Below are 19,253 nucleotides of genomic sequence, written 5' to 3'. Positions count from 1 at the left end.
AGCCACGTTTACTGGGTGCTCCCTCACCCTGCACAGGTGTGAACAGTTTCACTGCATGGCTAAGCAGTACCAAAACACTGTGGGCTCACTAGGGGTGTTTAGTCACCCATCCATTTAGCTCAATGCTGAGTGAGTGCGCCTATCTCCCACAAAACTATCACTTCCATTCCAATTTAGTTTCCCATTCACTCTCTTTACCTGGTGGCTCAAGACAGTTTGCCTTTGATCCAATGGAATGCGACTCCCCTCCCCTCATGCTGCTCCAGTCCAAATGCTTCTCTCGAGATAACAGGGGACATCCAAAAAAAGGGATCATTTTGGTCCGTAGCAGAAAAGCAAAAGGCAAGGAAATCACATTCCATGAGCAGACTTCCTACTCTCTATGGAAATGTTCCAGTGGATCCAAGCATAAAAGGGGCAGAAAAGGACAGCTGAAGTGAGTGGCGAGTGTGTTTTCAACAAGGTATGGGCACCACCCATAGGGCATGTCTCCTTCCTGCAAATAGCCCTCAGTTAATTTAACAAAAGCCACTAGTTTACTAACAGTCATCACATACACATTCTATTTTTGGATCATTTTACATACTTTCCTGTTAGCGGAAAGGCAACTTTATTAAAGGCAGGATTTGTGTTGTAAGTAATATACAAAAAAAGAGGCATGGCACTCTTGAGACACTCACTCGCAGTCACGCTAATTAACATGCAACATCCAGCAAAGCACCCACAACACATTCTTAAAAGGACGGTACTCAGGAAAGGTAGGGGAGACTTCACATTTAGAAGAGTCATACACAGTTCCTGCAGTGAGTAGCCATCCCAGCTATTTCTTCAGAGGGTTCTTCACACAGGCTTGTTGACATTGTCTGAGTCTCCTTTTTTTTCTTTTATCTTCAAGGACTCATCAGGTTTCCTTGAACACCTGCTTCTTGAAGTCTGTGGCTCAGCCCCTTCCATCTCCAGCACCAACGCAAAGGAAAAATGAACTTCGGGACTTTAGAATGGACCAGTGCAGGTGAGGAGATGAAGCTGTGTAAGCCCTAGTGACTGGCAAGGGAAGATACGCACAGACAAGAATGACCATACTCAGAATATCTGGGAAACTTTTTGACCTGGGATGATCACCTCTGTGCTAGTGGTGCTTTCTCAGAAGGCTTTATTTCTCTGAAGGCTTTCTTCATTAAGTGCCAACCTGGGGGACATTCTTCTTAATGCACTGTAAACCTCAAGGTATTAAAGCTCAAATGCATGCAATCATTAAAAAGAATCAAGCTGATCAAAAATGCAGATTAAAATTTTAATAGCCATATTTTTTTCCAAACCAAAGAAAAAAGTTTTAGCCAACTACCAGAAAGGGATAACGATCCCTTTTAATAAAGATAGATGTTCTAACAGTGTTTATTACATTGAAAAGACTTAAAATCTAGCCTTCCCAGTTCTTGTGTGGTTGCCTGATGGCAACCTCATAAGGCCTTAGGGTGGCAAGGATGGCAGTTCTGCCTCCTTCATTATGTTCTTCAACACATCGGGCAAAGGTTTAAAAAACAAAACAAAACTTTCCAATATCTGACTCCCAAACTGCTCACTTCTGTACTTTGGCAGGACGGAGATTCATTTCCTAGACTGGACCCATGGAAAGAATTTTTTTAAGAAATACGTTATGGACTCAAGATGTCCATTTCGTGAACTCCAGTTGGATATTTCACCCCCATACGTCTCAGAAACACAGTCTGAGCTGGGAACCCCACCACCCACAGTAAAGGATGGGTACGCGTCCCATTAAAAGAGGCTGGTGGGAATGTGAAAATCAGGTCTTCTGTGTCACCATCGGTAAAAGTCACACACTCCCCTACATAATCCAGGGACACTCTGATTCTCTTGGGGTGGCTGCGCAAGGATAGGGCAGTCACGGGTGATGTGAGCGCCCAGTGTTGGCCCTTCCACAGCCCCACGGCCCAAATCCCCTCCTCTGGGCTACAGTTCATCATCCCCTTCTTTCCCAAGGGATCTCGGGTGACCCCTACAGCCCAGAAGTCCCCATCACCCACTTCTAACTCCCAAAAATATCTCCCAGAGGTGAAACCATCACAGCCCAGAACCAAAGCCCTGGAATCCAATCTCTTCGGGGTGTCAGGGGTGTATTGTAAAGCAGGAAGCTTGTGATGGGGCCCTTCATATCCCATGCTTCTTTGGTCCAAAAACAGAAGAGCACTTGAAACATCTGGATTAAGAGTCACATCTGTTGCAAGCAAAAAGAACAGTCAGTTAACCCAGGGTAGGGGGATTGCTCAATCACATTCCAGGCGTGCAATGTATGTACAATCAACTTTTAACTTTGATATAAATTACTGGAAGCAATTTCGAGCCCTCATAGTTAAAGGAGGCGGGGGGGACTGAAACTGTAAGCACTGTTCGTGAAGAATTCACACTCTCCTGACACAGTTGTATCTGCACTAGATTAATAATGAACAGTGTTAGATGCTATATGAGGTCATCCTAGCCTTTACAAAATCTGCTTGAATCCTATGCAGTATCAGTAGTGTTGTGCTAGAGGAAGGTAACCTCATAGCCTCCTCCCTCTCTGCAGCCTCCTAAGTGTGTCCCTCCAAGTCAGTGGATCCAATGGAACAATGGAAGGAACAAAATGGAAATTTGCACCAGGAGGTGCAAAAGCTCACTCCCCTCCTTTGCAGACAGAAAACCACCCTTTTGGAGGAATAACTATACCATCATCATTAGAGCACCTCAGAATCCAATCTTTAGTCTCAACAACACATTATATGTGTTTATAAAATTAAACCATAAGCTCAACACAGCAATGCTTGCAAATCCAAGAGAAACAACAGCACAAAAACCCACCTTTATCATTCACAGTTTTTGCAATCTCTGCTTTCTCCACAGCAGCAATCACATGATCTAGAGAAACAGAGAAATAAACGTGAGTCCTGCCAGGAGAAGCCAAAAAAACTCTTGAACTTGACCCAAATCAAGTGCCAAGCAACAAAGTGGATTTAATGAAAAAATCTTAACTGTGTAGGCTTTTCTGCCAGAAATGGCTCAGAAGTACTGATGAACATCAAGACCATTACTGACATTATGCAACGTTCCCCAAATCAAAATATCCTGGTAATGGAATTCAAAAAGCCAATACTGGGATTTCCTCCACCCCAAACCCTTTTAAAAATGGATGTTTATAAGTAAGCCTCCATGGAAGTCTGGAACGGGCCCCACCTCCAAAGTATATTGTGTTGGGGCCACTGCATATCAAATCACTAAGATTTTCCATGTATTTTCATGAAGCAACAGCAAAAGAAACCAGCCAGCCATGGCAAAGAGATAGGTGCTGCTGACCTGACATTCTATTAAAAGCATGTCGAAAGACAAGCTGCCAAGAGTGCATGTAAAGCATAAACACTCTGGATCTCTCAGAATACATGCTGTCTGCACTTGAACTGCACGGACAAAGCCCTATACATAAGTGGGACACTCCAGAACCATATGCATAGTATCCTGTTGCTGATACTCTTGTACAGAAACATGGTAGCCAAAGAACCGAAAGCATGCTGAAAGGTGTAAAAAGCAAAACATGGCCTGGATATCAGGCTGACACAAGCAACAGTCAGAAGCTTAACAAATCAGATGTGGCACAACTGCAATGGTTCCAAGGAAGCAAGTCAAGCTACATGGGTAAAAACAGCAGAACATAAGAACATAAGAGAAGCCATGTTGGATCAGGCCAACGGCCCATCAAGTCCAACACTCTGTGTCACACAGTGGCAAAAAATGTTATATACACACATACACTGTGGCTAATAGCCACTGATGGACCTGTGCTCCATATTTTTATCTAAACCCCTCTTGAAGGTGGCTATACTTGTGGCCACCACCACCTCCTGTGGCAGTGAATTCCACATGTTAATCACCCTTTGGGTGAAGAAGTACTTCCTTTTATCCGTTTTAACCTTTCTGCTCAGCAATTTCATCGAATGCCCACGAGTTCTTGTATTGTGAGAAAGGGAGAAAAGTACTTCTTTCTCTACTTTCTCCATCCCATGCATTATCTTGTAAACCTCTATCATGTCACCCCGCAGTCGACGTTTCTCCAAGCTAAAGAGTCCCAAGCGTTTCAACCTTTCTTCATAGGGAAAGTGCTCCAGCCCTTTAATCATTCTAGTTGCCCTTCTCTGGACTTTCTCCAATGCTATAATATACTTTTTGAGGTGCGGCGACCAGAACTGCACACAGTACTCCAAATGAGACCGCACCATCGATTTATACAGGGGCATTATGATACTGGCTGATTTGTTTTCAATCCCCTTCCTAATAATTCCCAGCATGGCGTTGGCCTTTTTTATTGCAGATGCACAGTGTCTTGACATTTTCAGTGAGTTATCTACCACGACCCCAAGATCTCTCTCTTGGTCAGTCTCTGCCAGTTCACACCCCATCAACTTGTATTTGTAGCTGGGATTCTTGGCCCCAATGTGCATTACTTTGCACTTGGCCACATTGAACCGCATCTGCCACGTTGACGCCCACTCACCCAGCCTCAACAGATCCCTTTGGAGTTCCTCACAATCCTCTCTGGTTCTCACCACCCTGAACAATTTAGTGTCATCCGCAAACTTGGCCACTTCACTGCTCACTCCCAACTCTAAATCATTTATGAACAAGTTAAAGAGCATGGGACCCAGTACCGAGCCCTGCGGCACCCCACTGCTTACCGTCCTCCACTGCGAAGACTGCCCATGTATACTGACTCTCTGCTTCCTATTACTAAGCCAGTTTTTGATCCACAAGAGGACCTGTCCTTTTACTCCATGACTCTCAAGTTTTCTAAGGAGCCTTTGATGAGGAACTTTATCAAAAGCCTTCTGGAAGTCAAGGTAAACAACATCTATCGGGTCGCCTTTGTCCACATGTTTGTTCACCCCCTCAAAGAAATGTAACAGGTTAGTGAGGCAAGATCTTCCCTTGCAGAACCCATGCTGAGTCTTCCTCAATAACCCGTGTTCATCAATGTGCCTACTCATTCTGTCCTTGATAATGGTTTCTACCAACTTTCCCGGTATTGAAGTCAGACTGACTGGCCTGTAATTTCCCGGATCTCCTCTGGAACCTTTTTTAAAGATGGGGGTGACATTTGCTACCTTCCAGTCCTCAGGAACGGAGGCAGATTTCAATGAAAGATTACAGATTTTTTTTAGAAGATCCACAAGTTCAACTTTGAGTTCTTTCAGAACTCTCGGATGTATGCCATCCGGACCCGGTGACTTATTAGTTTTTAATTTGTCTATCAGTTGTAGGACCTCCTCTTTTGTCACCTCAATCTGACTCAGGTCTTTCAACACCCCTTCCAAAATTAGTGGTTCTGGGGCGGGCAAAAAGTTCTCGTCTTCCACAGTGAAGGTTGGATCCACAGCAGGGTTGGATCCAGCCAGTATATGTGTTGGTGAGTCCCCCATGATCCCTTTAAAAAGGCCATGTGTGGGGGGTGGGTCCATGAGACATGCACATACAAATGCTACATTGGATGTTACTAGCAGTAAACACAAGTGGGTGAAAGCAATTTTAAAAGCTATCTGGATCCAACCCAGAGGACACTTTGGGACAACACGGAGGATGTTATGAGTACACAGACGTTGAGTCCTTAAAAAGAGACTGGGTAGCAAGTCATTAAGTAGTGTGGAAAGCTACACCTACACTCTTCTTTCCTATCAGAGGATTTGGGTATCACTTCATTACTACTGTTGATGAAGGTAAGAGTCCAAAACATGGAGTGGAGACCTAGCAAGTGAGACGAAAGCATGAGCTGAATGTTCTTTTAGGCTGTTTAGTCCCAGAGCCTCCAAAAAACATAAGAACATAAGAGAAGCCATGTTGGATCAGGCCAACGGCCCATCAAGTCCAACACTCTGTGTCACACAGTGGCAAAAAATGTTATATACACACATACACTGTGGCTAATAGCCACTGATGGACCTGTGCTCCATATTTTTATCTAAACCCCTCTTGAAGGTGGCTATACTTGTGGCCGCCACCACCTCCTGTGGCAGTGAATTCCACATGTTAATCACCCTTTGGGTGAAGAAGTACTTCCTTTTATCCGTCTTAACCTGTCTGCTCAGCAATTTCATCGAATGCCCACGAGTTCTTGTATTGTGAGAACGAGTTCTTGTATTGTGAAAGTAAAGGTGGCTTCATCCTTGGAATAAATGTAGGAAATTTTGCTTTAACCAAGGATGGCTTATGATGCCCATTTTATTACTGGCTTTTCTGATAAATGTTCCCAGTTACGTATAGCCTATTCCTTCCATCATACTGCACTTCTCCTGAAGTTAGAACTCTGCACTCAGCAAATGATTTCATGCAAGCTTATCTTTTCAATACTCATGTAGTGTGCATGCCTCCTAGTAACCACATTCCTGTATCCAGGAATCAACCTGGTGTTTGTTTTTTTTGGGGGGGGGCACAAGTGGTTTCCCCCCCAAAAAAACCATAATTCTTTATCCTTTTTGCTCTTCTTCACTAAATTGCATTTATTTTCAAGTGCGTGGGATTTCTAGGCTTCAAAATAAACCCATTGAGTTCAAGTTAAGCCTTTTTAGTAATTGTTTTTCGTTTTCGGCATGGACCACTGGGACAAAATCCCCGCTCATACCATGGAAGCTCACTGGGTGACCTCGGTCCAATCACACCCTCTTGGCCTAGCCTACCTCACAGAGTTATTGTGAGGATAAAATGGAAGAAAGAGAACAATATGAGCTGCTTTGGTCTTCCATGGGGGAGAAAGGTGGGGTATGAAGAATTAAAGAAAGAGTCCAATTAACAGAGAATGCCCCAGGAACTTCCTTTCCCATGCAATTCATCACAGCCTGCCCCATTTATGTTGTGCAGGTAGCACAAGGACTTTTCTTTCTTAGGGTTAGATTTCAGTACACGTGGCTAAGCTCTTTTCAAAAGCTATTTGCCCAGTTTTGCTTGCATATGCCTTATTCTCAAACAGGAGCAAACCAGTGTTTCCCTTTTGGTACCTTGAAATCTATCCAAAGTTTTTTTCAGAGCCGTGCTTTTCCGAGAGAAATCACCCAGTCTCTCTTCCAGAGAGGCTTCTTCAGGAAACTGAAACTGCCCTGTTGCACACCTGCCAAAGAGAAAAACACACACCCCTTAGGAGTTTCGAGAAACTCTCAGAGAGGGACAGATACATTTTGCTTATGGATCAGTCTGTTGCGAACATCCCCACAAGCCCAATAGAAAAAGACACACTGTGGCGCAGCGTGTTTGTTGTCATGTTATTTACATTGGTGGACTGTGTAAATAAATAATGGGGGGGGGGGAGCTGCCATTTTGGATTTTCTGCCTCTGGCATCAACCCACTTTTGGGCCAGCCCTGGCTGCAGCAGAGGCAGTTTCACTCAACAAGCCATTTGGCTGCATTTGTTCCTCCAAGAGGGATTGGCATCCCTTTTTGCAATTCTGGAAGCAACCCTTCAGAAGGCTGATTTGATAGTATGCTAATGTTGAGAAGTAAGGTTCTCCATATGTTCTACTTTGGTAGAACATATCATCATGAGCAAGACAAGGCCCCAACTTCTCTACACCTGCAAACCATGACAACCACAGTACAAAGAATATAAATGGTGAGTGAGTGGGGGGCACCACATACCTGCTCATGAGTTTTTTGATGTCCTAAAAGAGAAAAAGAGAGAAGGAAAAACACAGCTGAGTCCCATAATGCTTTGCAAGAGGCATGTTTCACAGGCTATAGGGGAGCATGCCTCCACGCCCCCAGGGCAGGCTGCAGAGGACTCAGAGAGCGCAATCAACAAGGTGTGAAAGGCGGAAGCTTCATTTTAGCCTCTGGTGCTTAACAGGCAGGGGTGGAATCACCTGCCCCCCCAGTCACCCTTAGGCTCTTACCTGTCATCCTAGAGGTGGAACATCTGGGTGTTCGCTCCAAGACAAGAGTTGGGGGGTGCTCCGGTTACACACGGGAGCCTTCTGGCCACGGTGGTCTCCCTGGCGGTGCAACTGTTTCTCTGAGAAGAAGGGCTGCCCCTAGCTCTTTTTAGCAGCCTTCTCCTCTCCAGGCAGGTCCTCCCACCATTCCCACCAATGAACAGGCTGGTTCTGAGCCCCCCTCCTCCGGGGCCTGCCCACCGGCCACACTCTTGTCTGGAGCCACCAGCTCTTGCGCTTGACTGTGCCACCTGCACGTGGACACTAAGCAAGATGTCCAGTAGGCACACCGCTTCACAGCCAAGGAGCAGGCGCGCCTTCCTTCAGCCCAGAGGCAAACGCGGCCTGCTTCCAAGAGCCCGGGGCCCAGGAGGAGGCCCCCCACTCCCCATTCCCAGGAACACTGTGTCTCTTCACCATCACCCGTAGGGCCTCAAAAAGGCTCTCTGCATGTCACAGGTTACCTAAAATCTTGTGTCCTTGTTGCTTGTGATCAGAGAACTGGTTGCAAAATAATTTTTAAAAAGATTCTGTGCCAAGAGATCAAGTGTGCAGGAGCTGCTGCTCGAGGGTTTTTTGGTTTTTTGTTTTGGTTTTTTAAAGAAACAAACAAACCAGCCGTACATCCTTGGAACAGTTAGAAATGATGTTCACCACGGAGTGGACCACAGGAGGACCCTAAGGAGATCCCAGAAAATGCAGGCTTTTTTTGCGGGAACAGACACCCCACAAACACCCCTTTTTCGCTTTCCTTAAAAAATCCTCCCTCACCCCATTAGTTTGCCACACACACACACACAAAGCTACTTTACTTTTCCTTCAAAGCATGCACTCATCAAGCTTTCTTCCAAATACTGATCTTTAAAAAGGATGAGTTGCCAAATCCAGCCCCAGAACCACAGCAGCGCCCTGAGTACCCAAAAGCACCCTTAAGAGGAAAAAAACAATACCCAGATTAACAGGACTGTACGTACTAGAGGTCTGCCCGGCAGCCATACCCGACGCGTCCCGGCATGAACCTGAAGGAATGGGATCATCCAGGCCAGCTTCTCAACAGCCTTCAGGTCAGGCTGAAGGACCTGGAAGTACATCTGCCAACAGCAGAGTGCTATGGTGTCATAGCGTTCTGCAACGGGAGGAGCCACAGACTTCCAGCCGTCCCTTGCACGACTCCAAGGGCAAGTTACAAAAGGACAGGCTCAGCTGCAGAGGATTTTGTTTTTTGGCATGGAACTGTTTTGCCCCCTGGGCAGAGAAGACTCTAGGCTATGGAGCCCCCATACCACTGGACAGACTCAGAGTGCCTCACAGCCTGCAGGGCCAAAGTCAGCAGCTGAGCATAATGAATAGTTGACTGGGGAGGGGAGGGTGCACAGATGCCAGCCTACAGCCCATGGCACCGGTGCCCCCAGGACAGCTGCTTCCTGCCAGCATACTGCACACAGAATGACTGTTTTACCAGTTCCAGTGGGGAAAAGGGCTAAGCTTAGGGCCTTGTCCAATCAAGCGTGTTGGCAAAGGACTATCAGCCCCAATTGTCAAATACCTGAGGGCTTTCTGGAGCTCCATGGCCTGGAGCCCATAACCCACTACCACGCTGAGGAAACGAAGAGATGCACTTATAGCAAGTCTCACCTGCAAAAATTCACTTGCTGGCTGCTTACTTTTCACCTCCATCTCAGTGATCAGTTCACCAAGACGGGAAAGCTCTTCTGAGAACCTGGCGACACTTTCTTCTTTTCGCTTCTCTATCTCTTTATCTAATTCTTCCAGACGAGTTAGGAGCTGTTGCTCCTGATCTTTCAGAAACTGGTGCAGGCGCTCGAATTCAGATACGATCTCCTGTCTCTCAGTCTGGGCCTTTTCCTGTATAACAATTGCAGGCAAGAGGCAAGGAGGGAGTCAGAGAACCCTTTTATGCACATGAGAAAGGACATTGTTGCAATCTGAAGAGCACAGTAGCTGAGACAGGGATGTCTGTATCATGAGACTTTAAAGTGACAGCACAGAGACAGAAAGCATACAACCAGAGTAGACTTCGAAAAGGAAAGTAGAATCAAGATGAGCTGGAGAAGGGACCCATTTAGATGCAAACATAAGAGTAAGTCTGCATTGCCTCCCTCCCCTTTATCCTAGCCACTGCACAGCACAATTCTAAGGTTAGCTAGCATCTTCATCCCCTGGACCTAGCAAAGTGGCTAGCCTGCCTGGAAGAAAATCAGAGTCAGAAAACAGAGTGCCTCCTTGTGGGCTGCTTTCTGGGACCAACATCCCACTCTTCCTATGTGCAATCTCCAGCCACAGTGCAGGAAGTGATCAGAATATTCATTTCAACTGTTCGCTAGATGGACAAACAACATGCTGTTAGAAAGATAAAGCAGCATGCACAAATGTGTATTTCCTTCACACACAATACATTGAGTCAAGTAGTACTGTTTCACATCAGAGCTCAAACACTTTGAATTTCCAAAATAGAAGTTTACAGGTAGGACAGTGGTTTTTCTCTTTGCCTGACCACCTTAACAGCTTGAACTTACACTGTCCATTTGAACACTCTTCCCACTGGGTAAGTGGAGGTGGCAAGAGTGAGAGCCTTTGTTGAGAAGGGGAAACCCTCTTGCCCCAGTTCCTGATGAATGAATGGCATCCAGCACTTACCAGGTACTCCTGGATTTTCTTCTCTTCACTCAGCTTCTGATTCCACAGTGAGTTCTTCTCCTGCTTCAGATTCTCTAGTTGTGTCTGAACCTGCTCCTGAGCAAACAAAAATGGCTTCAGATGGATGGAAGAAGGAGAATTAGTTCAAAAGCACAAAAAGCACTAGAGACCAAAAGAAAAATTGATCACAGCCTATCCTAGGCCTTTCTTCTGCTTATGCAGCACAGTCCCCCCACCACAGAGTATTTCCTTCTGGCATTGGGCACTTTCTCTTTACTGATCTAGAATAAGTGGAGAGTGCCTAGTACTGGAGGAACATGTTTCACAATGGAGGACAGCACTTTGGAAGTGGAAAATACAAGATTCAGGTACATTTCTTTATTTACCTCTTCAGACATGTGCAAGGAACGATACACAGAAAATTTCCCATTTCTAAAAATCCTGATTTAATGAAATTATGAAACTCAATGAACAGATAACAGGCTGGCACTCCACTTTGCTCGGCAACATTTAAACCCTTCATCCAGTATCAGTGACTCTTCTGTCAGAGGAACAGCCACTCAATTTGAAGAAAGGGCTACAGAGTGACAGGATATGGACTGTTAGCAAGCAAACTATGCAGTTTCAAAACTGCATTTTGTTTTTAGCTGGTCACCTCTAAAAAGTCAGGGCCTTAATGACCACGCCTCTAGCTGTACAAATTAGAAATTTGCTTTGTTAAAAAAAGAAAAGAAAAGAATTTGAGATTCTAAAGACCATGTTCCTCCATTACTAAACTGCACATATCTATTCCTTGTGATCAGTGGTACAAGAAATACACGTATCTTTTACAGAGATCACATGAATGTCAGGGTGCAACAAACCGCTATGCAATGGCAGTTCTTGGTTTTCAGGCATTAGAAACAGAGAGGGAAAGCCACAAGTTCAACCAATGGCTCAGCGTTCAGGCCTGTATTCTTTTTATTTTAAGGCAATCTACTATTCTCCCTGCAGGACCTGAATAGGCTAGATGGATATAGTTGGTGCCTGTAGCATTATGTTTATTAAGCAGGGCTTTTTTTGTAGCAGGAACTCCTTTGCATATTAGGCCACACACCCCTGATGTAACCAATCATCCTGGAGCATACAGTAGGCTCTGTACAAAGAGCCCTGTAAGCCTTTGGAGGATTGGCTACATCACGGGGATGTAGCCTAATATGTAAAGGAGTCCCTGCTACAAAAAAAGCCCTGATTAAGAGGCATACAATTTTGTTGCAACAAAACAACTGGAGAAGGAATTACAAAAAGGCTGTGTCTGTTTTCCAGCTGGCTGGAAAAAGTGAGAAGGTGATGGAATAACTTGTGGCAATATGAGTCGAATTTGAGGCAGGAGCAGACTGACTGGAATGATGTCTCCTCTTTGCTCAATCTGATAAATAACAGAGGAGGGAGGAAGAGGTATCAAACTCAGGTGGCTCAAATAACTGGAACTTGCTTGAAAGGATCAGTAGGACAATACCTTTATTAGGATTAACACCATAAAACAATGAGCAAGTTTTCAAAATCATCTGAACTCTGTTCTGGCTGGATGAAAAACCATTTGATGTGACTATTTTGCCACTGGATTTTAACTTTGTACCATTTTGCATTCTAAACCACTGCCCATCCACTATATATAGCTCAGCTCTCCTTCTCTGAAGAAGTATGCATGCATATGAAACTTACATTCTGAATAAAACTTTGTTGGTCTTAAAGGTGCTACTGGCCGCCTATTTTATTCTATTGCTTCAGACCAACATGGCTGCCTATCTGGATCTATCTACATGTGATGTAGTGGTTAGGAGTCTAGGACATCAGTCTTGGACAGGGGATACCTGAATTCAAATCACCATATGGTTATAAAACTCACTGGGTGATCTTGGACCAGCCACTTCCTCTCTGCCTCACAGGTTTGTTGGAAATGTAAAAGACAAAGTAGGAAACATTCACACTTCCTGAGCTCCTTGAAAAACAAGCAAGTTAAAAGAGCAAGAGATTTTAAAACACAACAAAAAGAGAGGAGGGAGGCAATTGAAAGAAGAGAAAAATATTGCTATGCATGATGGAAATCTCAAGTCTGCAAAAATGGGACAGAGAGTCCAAAGGTGATATCCAGGTAGCATCAGAAGCTACTGGAAACACACTGGCTGCTCTACCTTCAGAAACAACAGCTATTAGTAAATCACAAGTTATGCAACATTAATTGGATCACCTGAATCCCTTGTAGCAACAAGATAGTTCACTAGCCTTCTGTCTAGTCCATCTCACTAGGAGAGACACTAAGAAAATTGTGATCAAACTGTCATTATCAACTTTATCCAGGCAAGCAAAGCACCTTATTCTCTTGTAAGAAGAATCCAAATATTTATAATCCAAGTTAGAAGAATGAAAGACTAATGGTATAGAATTTTATGTGAAAAGAAAAAGAAGAGCTTTTGGAAATAAATGTAAAGAATGTAAATAAATGTAAAGAATTTAGAACAGGGCTAGAAAGAGGGCTTTTTAAAAGTATAGTTCTTGGTAGTTTTATGACTTGTTTATCTAGGCTTTGGGGGTTGTGTATAGGAATACTAAACTGTGAAAGGGAGTGCTACCCAGAAGTCTTCAGTTTCTGATAAGCAGTTGTAGCCACAGCCAGATTCAGAAAAAAATAAGAGTGGGAGACTAGGTAATATGATAGCTTGCTAAATGCAAAAGGGATTGGTTAAAGAGAAATGTATTACAACTACCGTACTTCTGGCCTTTTGCTAGTTAGTGCATATACATCAATTTAAGATTCCTTTACAAGTTGCTGGGTGCCTGGTGCTGCAATCCAAGTCTCAAACCTAAACCCTTGCAGTATTTTTCATTGGTCTGGCAACATGTAGAATTTAGACTGCACAGCCAACCTCCCATTTCTTTCTCCTCATCTTACAATACTTGTCCTTTCCTGGGAAGAATGGAAGGCACATCTTCAGTCAACAATGTACATAAGCAACTGCCTTTTGACCCATATCCCAAGAAAAGCCTAGCGAGAACTAAATTTAATTCCATATTCACCCGAGATGTAAGAGCAACCAGAGTGCTATTGTGAGGCCAAAACAGTCTACTTGAAAGAAAATAACCCGAAACAGCTCATGTAAACAGTGCTCGGGTATTCTTTATTCAGTGAAAGCCAAACTCAGAGGAGGGGTTTCTTTTAGTGCGTGTTTACACCGAGGTCAACAAACAATACCAACTTCAGCAATAAAAAAAATACTTCCCTACTTTGTTTACTACTCTGTATTTCTACTGCTCAAGCTATTCTACTGCTGCACTATTGTCTGAAAGTACAGTTATAACTTCTGCACTAGGGGTTCTGGAATATTCCTTAAAGTATCCTCCTAGACATGGCTTGTGGAGTAGATAAGCTTGAACATACTAGTTATAAGACAATTACTTAAACACATGTCTCAGAATGCAGAGGGTGGTTGACAAGGGGCAGACAACCACCCGCAACCCACACAGATGCTGAAGGTCAGCATGCTGGACCATTTCTTTTGGCACGCAGAAGCAGTCCTCTGCCAAAGGGTTGTACCACTGCGATGTGGCTACCTTCCCATTTGCCCAGCCAAGTTCAACCCTTGTCTCCCCAATCTTTTATTTGCTGGCATGTTAACAACTTCACAGGTAGACACTGTGGAGTTCTGGTACCTGGGCCAAAAAGACTGCCCACCGCTGATCTAAGTGTACACAATACAGCTACTTTATTGAATCAATGCACGGATCCTATTCAGAGCCTACAAGGGGGACCTCCTGGGAGCTCATCTATACCTCCTTGAGTTCCATGTTAGAGGAAAAATGGGAGAGAAGCACAAACAAACTTGAAAGGCAATGCCACAACTATCCACAACTGAGAGTGAAATTCTAAACAGAATTACACCCTTCTAAGTACACTAACCTCTACTTAGAATTTAGAGATGTGAAAGACTAGTGCGGGAAGCTCCTCCTTGACATTCTCCCCCCTCCCAAACCCCCCCCCCAGAAACACTGGGAAACTGAACGGTAGCTAAAATATTTTCAGTGTTTTTTGTTGAAGTGTAAACAATACAGGCAACAATATGCAATGTGTAACGACATTACATTATCAAAGAGTTCAATGTTTTCAGTGTTATAAAGTTTAATCGGCTATCCAAATATGCTGGTGGTCTAATATTCTGTGATTGTATGTAATATGATAAATTCAAGTTTGATAGGGAAAGTATTGCATATATTACATTTTCCCCTAGAATTCTATTTTTACCAGAAAAAAGAAAAGTGTTTCCCCTCCTATTGTTTCAACATTTCCAGAAATTTTACATTTCTAGATGGCACTGTCACATTGCCACCCTGATCTTTTATCACATTCATTTGAAAGTTAAACATGCTGAAATCAACAACCACTGCTTGATATTTTTTCACACTGAATCATACAACTGTTGTGTTCGACTTCACCCATCCAGGTAGAAAGTTACATTTATTGCATAAAACATTGGTTTGCAGGAAACAGATCAATCCATAATCAACATGACAGATACACAGACAATGAAGTACTTCCTGCATTTGTCCTCCGATGAACCCATACATTCAAAACCACACTTTTTTTTACCATCCGTGACTGTTCAGACAAATACACTCACATAAAGTGAGGAAGGCTCAAAGGTACCTCTGGTGCCATGTGTAAGTAAACATCCAAGAAACAGATTGTGTTTTCTTGCTTCCTCACTGTCAATATGAAGCCCTAATATGCAAAGAGGGTGCTTTACACATTAGTAACACTCACAACACCTTCTAAAATCTGATATTAATACAGATGACTGGGCTAAAACAGAATGATTTGCCTAATGCCAGCTATTTCGTTTGGACCAGAGAAGACTGGAAGGTGGTGGTGGGGTGTGAAACTGGATTCTAAGCTCTTGGCTACACTGCCTCTTTTGGGCCAAGGAGATATAAAATGGATCCACTACTCATCACTGGATGCTGTACTGTAATAATTTTTCATTTCCTAGATTGCCCTGTGCGGACAAGCCAAACAGCACAATACCCAACACAGGCCCCAGCGACAAGCTCCGGGAGGTGCTCCAGTTTTCCTTCTGTCAAACCTACCTCACCGGGTTGTTGTGCAAAAAAAAGACCACCCACCCCAAGCTCCTTAGAAAAGGAATAGGGAAAGTATTCTAAATAAGCAATAACAAAATAAAAAGGTAAAGGTAGTCCCCTGTGCAAGCACCAATTGTTTTCGACTCTGGGGTGAGGTTGCTCTCACAACGTTTTCACGGCATAAACCCTGGGCAGACCTCCTTACCCTGTAGTCTCGGGCTGCTCTTTCGACGTGGAAGATGGTGTGGGCTCGGTGTTCCTGGGACCTGTCGCAATGGGCGCAGATCGGAGCTTGATCCTCCTCGCAGAAAAACTGGAGCACCTCCCGGTGCTTGTCGCACAGCCGCCCTCCGCTCGCATCGCCCGCTCCTCCCGTCGACGTCGGCGGCGACGGAAGAGGCGCTGGTGCCCTTTTCACAGCCGCTGGTGCTGGAGAGGGAGGCGGCGAGGGGGCCTTCGGCGTTGGAGGCGTGGGCGGGGTCGGGGCTAAGGACAGCAGCGGGGGAGGCTGCTGTTGCTGCTGCTGTGGCGGCGGCGCGGCTGCGGTTGTCGTTGCTGCCGGCGGTGCTGCTGCTGCTGCTGCTGTTGCCGGTGCTGCTGCGCTTGCTGCTGGCGGCGCTATCGGCGGCGGCGGCACTACTGGCGGCGTCGGGGCGGCGAGTCCTCCGACTCCTCCCGTCGAGTCCAGCCTGGGCCGCTTGGGTCTGTCCACCGCGAGGCTGCCCAGCAACGGCGGCGGCTTGATCGGCCGGAGGTTGCGCTTGCGGGCGGTGGCGCCGCACTCCAGGCAGGAGATGTTGAGCTTGGGCTCGCCGAGACGCTGCCCGATGCAGCCCGTGCAGAAGTTGTGGCCGCAAGGCAGGCACACGGGCTCCGGGCAATACACGCGGCACAGAGAGCACCACGTCTCGCTGGGGTAGCGCGGCCCGGCGGGGATTTCGGCCGGCGTCGTCCCCGGAGGAGGGGAGTCGGGAGGGGAAGGGGGGGAGAGCGGCGGCAGCAACGGTTGAGGCGGCGGGCCGCCCCCCAAGTGCTGCGCCGAGGCCCGCAGGCGGCTGCGGAGGAGCCGCTGCTGCAGAAGCTGCTCGGCCGTCATCCCGCTCATGGTGCCGCGACCGCTGCAGCCGCCCTCAGACCGCGCGTCTGGAACCCGGGCAGGCCTAAGACGCAAGCGGAACCTTGACGCCGAGCGCCTCCATTGGCTGGACAGAGTTCGAAGAGGGGCAGGGCGAGAGGACGCTAAGCGGAAGCGAGGGGAAAGACGGGAACGTTATTGTAACCCTTGAGGTGCTGCGCCGGAGCAAGAAGGAAACGGAGAGAGGGAGGGAGTATGCGCATGTGCAATCTGTAGTCGGGGGTGGGGGACAGTCTTCACGCTTCATGAAGCGGGCATGACTGAGGGGACGGGCGCATGCTAAGGGTGCCGAGGCGGGAAATGTTAAACCTTCGATTATTTGTCCTATAAATAACTTAATTATTGTATTTTTTCACAACAGGTGGCCTAAATAGTATGTTCTGTTGCTATAAGCAATAAGTGAAATATATACCTTTTACCAGGGCTTTTTTTTTAGCAGGAACACACTGGAACGCAGTTGCGCCTGGCTTGGTGACAGGGGGTGTGGCCTAATACGCAAATGAGTTCCTGCTGGACTTTTTCTACAAAAGCCATGTGCAAAACTATGGTCACATCAGGGTGTGGACTAAGATGCAAATGAGTTCCTGCTGGGCTTTTTCTACCAAAAAAAGCCCTGCCTTTTACATTGTTTTGAGTTTGGGTCCGGGAAGAGGTGGCTATGGAAGGACTCTCAGGAAATCTGTATGTTTGCTTTCTGAGGTGTTTGTAAATTTCTGTGAACTTCTAATTCAAGGCGTTAATTTTAAAAGCGGCTGAAAGCTTCAAGGACACTGTAGCCTTTCCACGTGTCATACCCACAATACAGCTCCACTAAATGCTGACAGCAGCCGAATGTCACACTGAGGTCGGTGCAGCAGGGGGTTTCATACATTTGATTGCTACAGATACAACCTTGCAGCAGCTTGAGATTGGGCCTTCTGTTACTCTTGTTCTTTCTTGTTCCATTTATTTATTTTATTCGATTTATATGTGCGTGTTCCTCTCTTGTAGATGCAAGGTAGTGTAGTTCTAAACCAGGGATGGCCAAACTTGCTTGACATAAGAGCCACATGCAATAAACATTAGATGTATGAGAGCCGCAAGGCAGACATGCAAATAGATGGGGGATGGAGGGGGACATGGGAAGAAAGTAACTTTTACTTTAAATGCATTCTCCAAACCACCGGCTGGCTTGACTTGGAGAAGTGATTTAAAAGAGAAAAATGCCTTCTCCTAGCCAGCTGATAGGGCAGTGGGGACTTCAAGAACAACACAATATGTGTGAAAGAGCCACATGTGGCTCCCGAGCCAGTTTGGCCACCCCTGTTCTAAATTTGATAGATATAGATATCTGTTTAGAATTACACTGCCTTGCATCTACTTTCTTTTTATCTTGCCTCCAAGGGGGGGAATCAGGGTGACATGTATTTTGTGCACAACTACCCTATAAAGTATGCTCAGCTGAAAGAGAATGACTGCACCAAGATCATCCGTAGTGCCAACCAATGTTCCCTCTATGCTGCAGAGTCTTGTGAGCAAAAAAACCAGGTTGCTTACCTGTAACTGATGATCTTTGAGTGGTCATCTGTGCAGTCACACACATGGGTTTTCCCGCTGGGACGAACCCGACCTTGGAGAATTCAAAGCTAGCCTAGGCATTTATTTTGGTGCGCATTCCCTCCCGCTCTGGGGAGCAGGCATCCACTGCACATGCCTGGAGCGAGGGGAAGGCGCTCCATCCACCCAGTTTCTTTCAAGCCGCTGTACAGTAGTAGTATAAGTGTAGACTAACTTAAAGAAACCAGCAGCGGGGATGGCTGGGCGGGCGTGTGTGACTGCACAGATGACCACTCGAAGATTATCAGTTACAGGTAAGCAACCTGTTTATCTTCTTCGTGGTCTCTGTGCAATCCCACACATGGGTGACTGATAAGCTGAACTGCACGCAGGTGGGTGCTGGTTCTGAAAAGAAACTTCAGAGGTTAAACATGCATATCAGTCAAGAACATCCAGATAACACAATATAATTGCACTTACCGGTGGAGAGACTAGGCTTCAATCAAAGATAGAGCGGAGTACAGCCTGTCCAAAGGACGAATCTCGCCGTGCACGAACATCTGTTGCATAGTGCGTGGCGAACGTTGATGTAGAAGACCAAACTGCAGCAGCATAGATGTCTTCTATAGGCACGCCTCTGGAGAAGGCAGAGGACGTAGAAAGAGCTCTTGTGGAATGGACTCGTAGATGTTCTGGGGCAGGTTGCTTAGCCAGTTGATAGCATAGTGCAATGACAGCCAACAGCCACTTAGAGAGTCTCTGGGTAGAAATTCTTTGCCCTTTTTTATGGGTTCCGTAAGCTACGAAAAGTCTTGAGTCTTTACGAAAAGAACCCGTCCTGTCTATATAG

At 45.7% G+C, this 19,253-nt stretch overlaps 1 protein-coding gene across 1 annotated transcript in view; it reads right to left on the bottom strand.

The window, feature by feature from the left end:
- Positions 1-565: 565 nt before the first annotated feature.
- Positions 566-19,253, bottom strand: part of LOC132571980 (uncharacterized) — a 42,888-nt gene continuing 24,200 nt past the window's right edge. The window contains exons 11-18 of the mRNA XM_060238773.1: positions 15,938-16,971; positions 10,618-10,713; positions 9,595-9,825; positions 8,934-9,050; positions 7,667-7,689; positions 7,032-7,141; positions 2,857-2,913; positions 566-2,236 (exon numbers count right to left, since the gene is read on the bottom strand). Of these exons, the coding sequence (XP_060094756.1) occupies positions 1,656-2,236; positions 2,857-2,913; positions 7,032-7,141; positions 7,667-7,689; positions 8,934-9,050; positions 9,595-9,825; positions 10,618-10,713; positions 15,938-16,971 (2,249 nt within the window). The 3' untranslated portion in view covers positions 566-1,655. The remainder of the gene's footprint in view (positions 2,237-2,856; positions 2,914-7,031; positions 7,142-7,666; positions 7,690-8,933; positions 9,051-9,594; positions 9,826-10,617; positions 10,714-15,937; positions 16,972-19,253) is intronic.

Source organism: Heteronotia binoei, chromosome 5 (genome assembly GCF_032191835.1).
Source record: "Heteronotia binoei isolate CCM8104 ecotype False Entrance Well chromosome 5, APGP_CSIRO_Hbin_v1, whole genome shotgun sequence".
Lineage (NCBI taxonomy): Eukaryota > Metazoa > Chordata > Lepidosauria > Squamata > Gekkonidae > Heteronotia > Heteronotia binoei.
This window is presented reverse-complemented; position numbering and strand designations above follow the sequence as displayed.